Genomic DNA, 4997 nt, shown 5'->3' on the forward strand with positions numbered 1-4997 from the left:
GTGGATCCTTAATTAATACTTGAATTGAATGGGCAACGTTTTATGCAAGATTTCATGATTTGCTTTAAATTTATGCTCTCAAATTGTTCCTTATTCATTGCCTTCTTGTAAAGTTATATTACTTTAAATTGATTTAATTGTTTTCTAAACCTGACTAAGGTGCAACCTTACCTTGATTGCAGTAACACAACTGTTTTGTTCCCTTTGTCTTTATCTTTAGATCAGGTGACAGTATCTTTGGATTCAGCTCTCAGCTGCAGAACAAGCCAGGGTAAACCTGAATCTTCTACCAAGCTCTTCGCACATTGCAGTGGATAGTGGGCTACCTGTGCTTTTGGCTGCCAATCAAACAATTCATCCTGGGTTAGGAGCTTGATCTGAGCCCCAGGGAGGGGAGAGAGGCCATGGAGGTTCCTCTAGTCAACTTCGAGAACCTGGATGAAATCGGAATCAACCTGGGATACCCAAGCGATTCAGGATCTCCAACTTCGCCCATCTCAGATGCCCCAGAACCAAACCAGATGACCTGTGGGATAAACTCACCAACACACTCGCCCCAAAGAAGAAGACAGTCCAGACATACACCATCTTCTCCACCAACCCTTAGCAAGAAAGGAACTTCAAGCTGCAATAGTCTGATCTCCAACTGGAAGGTCCTGATGAGCACTGAGGGCGCTCCCAACGAGGCTCTCTTTGGAAAAATAGCCAAAGGGTATTGTGAGGACTATATCGGCGAAAAGGAGAAACTTGAGGAGGGCGAACAAAAAGTGGTCATCAACGTCTCAGGGATGATGTACGAGACAACACTCAAAACCCTGAACCAGTTTCCAGACACCTTGCTTGGGGACCCGATGAGGCGGATTGATTATTTTGACCCCATGAAGAATGAATATTTCTTTGATCGTAACCGCCCCAGCTTTGATGGAATCCTGTATTTTTATCAGTCCGGGGGTAAGATTCGGAGGCCAGCAAATGTGCCACTGGATGTTTTTGCAGACGAGATTGTGTTCTATCGTCTGGGGCATGAGGTGATGGAACAGTTCAGGGAGGATGAAGGCTTTATCAAAGAGCCTGAGCCTCAACTCCCAACCAGTGAGCTTCACCGACAATTCTGGCTTCTCTTTGAGTACCCAGAGAGCTCCAGCGCTGCCAGGTCAGTGGCCTTAGTGTCTGTTTTTGTCATCACTATATCTATTTGTATCTTCTGCCTGGAGACACTCCCGGAATTCCGTGATGACCACGAGTTTATGCCTATGATCGTCAACTTAACTCGAGATGCCAACGGCACACTCTTTTCCCCTACTCCTTCTCCTAAGACTCATGTCTCTGCCTTTACTGACCCCTTCTTTGTGGTAGAGACCATCTGTATCATCTGGTTCTGTTTTGAGCTTGGAGTACGCTTTGTGGTGTGCCCCAGCAAGAGTGAGTTTTTTAGCAATATGATGAATGTCATTGACATTGTTTCGATTATGCCCTACTTCATTACCGTCATAACAGAACTGATGGCCACACACGAAGAGGATCCTACTGCCAGCCAGAATATGTCGCTGGCTACACTACGTGTCATCAGACTAGTCCGAGTTTTCAGGATCTTTAAGCTGTCTCGCCATTCCAAGGGCCTCCAGATTCTGGGCCAAACCCTGAAGGCCAGCATGAGGGAGCTAGGCTTGCTGATTTTCTTCCTCTTCATTGGCGTCATCCTCTTCTCCAGTGCCATTTACTTTGCTGAAGTTGACGAACCTGCTACTCAGTTTGTGAGCATCCCGGAGGGATTCTGGTGGGCTGTGGTCACCATGACGACAGTTGGTTATGGTGATATGTGCCCCATCACATTGGGTGGTAAGATGGTAGGGATACTCTGTGCCATCGCAGGCGTGCTGACCATTGCACTTCCTGTTCCTGTCATCGTCTCCAACTTTAATTACTTCTACCATCGCGAAACAGAGCAGGCAGAGAAACATATAATGGATACTGCTGCAGAAGCTGCTGCAAACCAGAAAAGCAGTCTGGAGGAAAAGTATGAAAGCAATTTCTCGCTGGACAAGAGCAATGGGAATTGTCAGACAGGGAAAAATGGCATTCCATAAGGACTGTTTTGTTTAGCATGACTAGCAATAATGACTCAAATAAAACTGAAAAACAATGCACTTAGAAACTATGTTTCCTTATGTATGGTTTGAGTTATGGTGTGGTTAGCATAGAGTTCTACAAATATACCCAATGTTATGCATATACCTACAGTATATTCACAGAAAGTGCTGTTTTGGTTGGAAACCTCAAACAGAAAGTTGTTTTAGCCAAAGGCTGATAAAATAATCTATAAACCTCAGATGCACTACAAAATGGAACCAAAAAGAAAAAAATACTCAAGAGCATCCTTTTAAGGTTTTTCAGTGATAAAAACAACGGTAATATACTGAACTGAGAAAAAAAGAGTATGAGTCGCAGAGCAAAAAATACTCATGTCATCATTTGTGAAGCAAACGGCTGCATTTGACTGAGGTCAAAACGAGCATTTAATTAATTGCAATTAAGTGCCAGTGTTGCCGAGTCCCTCAAATGAATGCCGAGGAATCAAGAATCTGCACTCTGAGCATCCACCCAGCACCACCTTTTGCTGATGTTGTTGTTCCTTTAGAGTTCTGCACTGACATCACCTTTTGTCCCCACTGCTTGTGAGTGAAAAAGCTTATGCCAAACTGTTATCCATCTTTCAATGTCACCAACACTAACATCCTGGTAGTTGTCACACATCATCAGGCCTGTTTGGAATTTAAATACAGTATCCTACACATGCAAGTATGTTATATTTGGATGACCCAGGGTGCTGTGGCAGCATCTGCTTGCTGTCCCATATTTTCACTGATGTTTCTATTCTTATCAACATACACATAGAACGAGAAAGCATAAACTAGAATTCTGTCCATAGAGTGATATTTTTACCATGCTTGCAAGGCAGCATTGAATTAATATTTCTCAAACATTCTGGTTAGGGTTTGTTCTAAACCCTAACCCAAAGTTTCAAACTTCAGCAATGAACTCAGCTCAAACACCTCAGCATACTGACTCGATTCAAACTTTTTGTAAAAAAATGTCATCCTTACCTGTGCTCTTTTTGTTTTGGTAAACTTTATACTTTTTAAGAAATGTAAGGTTAAAGATTAAAGTTGACTTACATTGATAGACTGTTCAGCATTCAAAATGTAACCGTAGCGATGATGTCATCGTAATTGTTGTCTTCCTTGCATGTAACCATGCATAGCCATCTTTACACTGCAGAACGACTATACATTGATTTTTGTGTGCAGCCATCTGAAAAACTAGATACGTGCCGAGTGTCACAACAATGTTGAAGTGGCTGTGATGCATTTCATTTACATTGAAACTAAGCCTATAGCACAAGCTTACTTACATTTTTTACAATTTATCATTCATGTGCTGCCTTGCAGGCACTGATTTTTCCTTCTGGAAATGCAAATCTAGTTTTATCCGAAGTCTTTTTAGGTTAAGTAAGCAGAGCAAATTTTTTTATGCACAACACATTTGCTTGGTATCTCAAATGTCAAAAGTCACAGTTTTCTCATCCAACTTTCTAACGTGTCTCTTGTTTTTCCAGTTGTACGGTCTTATCAGATGTGCATAAAAGAACTCTGGGAACACACATAATATGATGATAAAGATTATGACAAATTAAAGATATAGATTGCAGCTAGTAGTGTACACAGCCCTTATTTCATTAACTCAAGGCCAAATTGGTCTCAGAATAGCCTTATTTATTATGCACATGTATGGCTGAATAATGCACAGTTTTAAAGTTATACATGAGTTGATCAAAACAGTACCTACAGTAATTGTCAGTCAAACAGAGTACACATAAACAAATCTTGAATTTGGTGTTTCTATTGGTAGAGGCAACAAGTGTTAATAAGGAAAAGATGTATAACTCTAATTAAGCTGACTTGACAAGCCATTAAGGCAGAGAGCAATACTGCACAGTGCATGCCTATAAAGAAACCAATTAACCAATAAAGTCAGCCTTTGCAAAAGATGGAGATTTCAGAACATATACTGGATCCTCTAATCCAGCATAAAGATTTACTGGTAAATGTATGCAACATCAAGACTTTTCTTGTGGATGTAAGCAATTAAATGCATTCATCTTAGAAATAGATGAATCCTTGTCTTACAAGCATAAAAAGCATTTCAGCATCATTCTTGTTTCATTATTACATGAATGCAATTACACGCAAAGTTCTTTTGTAACCATGCAAATGAGCAAATGTCTGTAGTTGCACCCACTTGGGATAGATGATGTGCTTATTTATTTACAGTTTGTTATAAAATATTTCTATCTTCCATAGAGTTAAACACCTGTCTTTAGAGTAAGATCTGCTACATCACATGATGATTTTTCTTGTGATTTCTCTATGCCGATATTACTGAGAAATCACTATCTTCATAACTATACGTTTCTCCCTGCAATTCCTTTTCAGAATATTTTGCATTAAATAGATCAAGCATATGCATGTTTTTTTTTTATGTACAAAGCATTGAAAATGTTTAAAGAATAATGTATACAGAGCATTTATTTCCAAAGCAAATATTGATTGCAGCATTTCAGCACTGTTTAAAGCAAAGCAATACAGCACTTTTCAGGGAAGCTGGAGCATGTTTTCCAATATGCTTGAATATGAAGAAATTTATGCCAGCAGGTAACATTGCATTTTTCAGGCACCTGTATAATTGCAGAACAGAGGTTAAAATGCTTTTTATCACCTTTAATAGATTTTAAAAGATGATGCAAGAAAACTCTGAGATTTATGACTTTGACAAAAGTCACATGTTTTGACTAGAAGTACAAATCTAATATTTCAATCTATCCTCCATTGTGTCAATGGAAAATGTTGAAGTATATTCCCTTATGCATGCATATTTTATGTCAGAGTATGGCACAATATCAAAATTAGGATATTCGAAAGTCATTGTTCATTAAATTG

General features: G+C 39.6%; 1 protein-coding gene across 1 annotated transcript; it reads left to right on the forward strand.

Moving 5' to 3' along the window:
• Positions 1-383: 383 nt before the first annotated feature.
• LOC127654185 (potassium voltage-gated channel subfamily A member 10) lies at positions 384-2087 on the forward strand. The gene has a single exon (XM_052141246.1). It carries the CDS (start codon positions 405-407, stop codon positions 2085-2087), a length of 1683 nt encoding a protein of 560 aa, XP_051997206.1. The 5' UTR covers positions 384-404.
• The last annotated feature ends 2910 nt before the right edge of the window (positions 2088-4997 follow it).

Source organism: Xyrauchen texanus, chromosome 13 (assembly GCF_025860055.1).
Source record: "Xyrauchen texanus isolate HMW12.3.18 chromosome 13, RBS_HiC_50CHRs, whole genome shotgun sequence".
NCBI lineage: Eukaryota > Metazoa > Chordata > Actinopteri > Cypriniformes > Catostomidae > Xyrauchen > Xyrauchen texanus.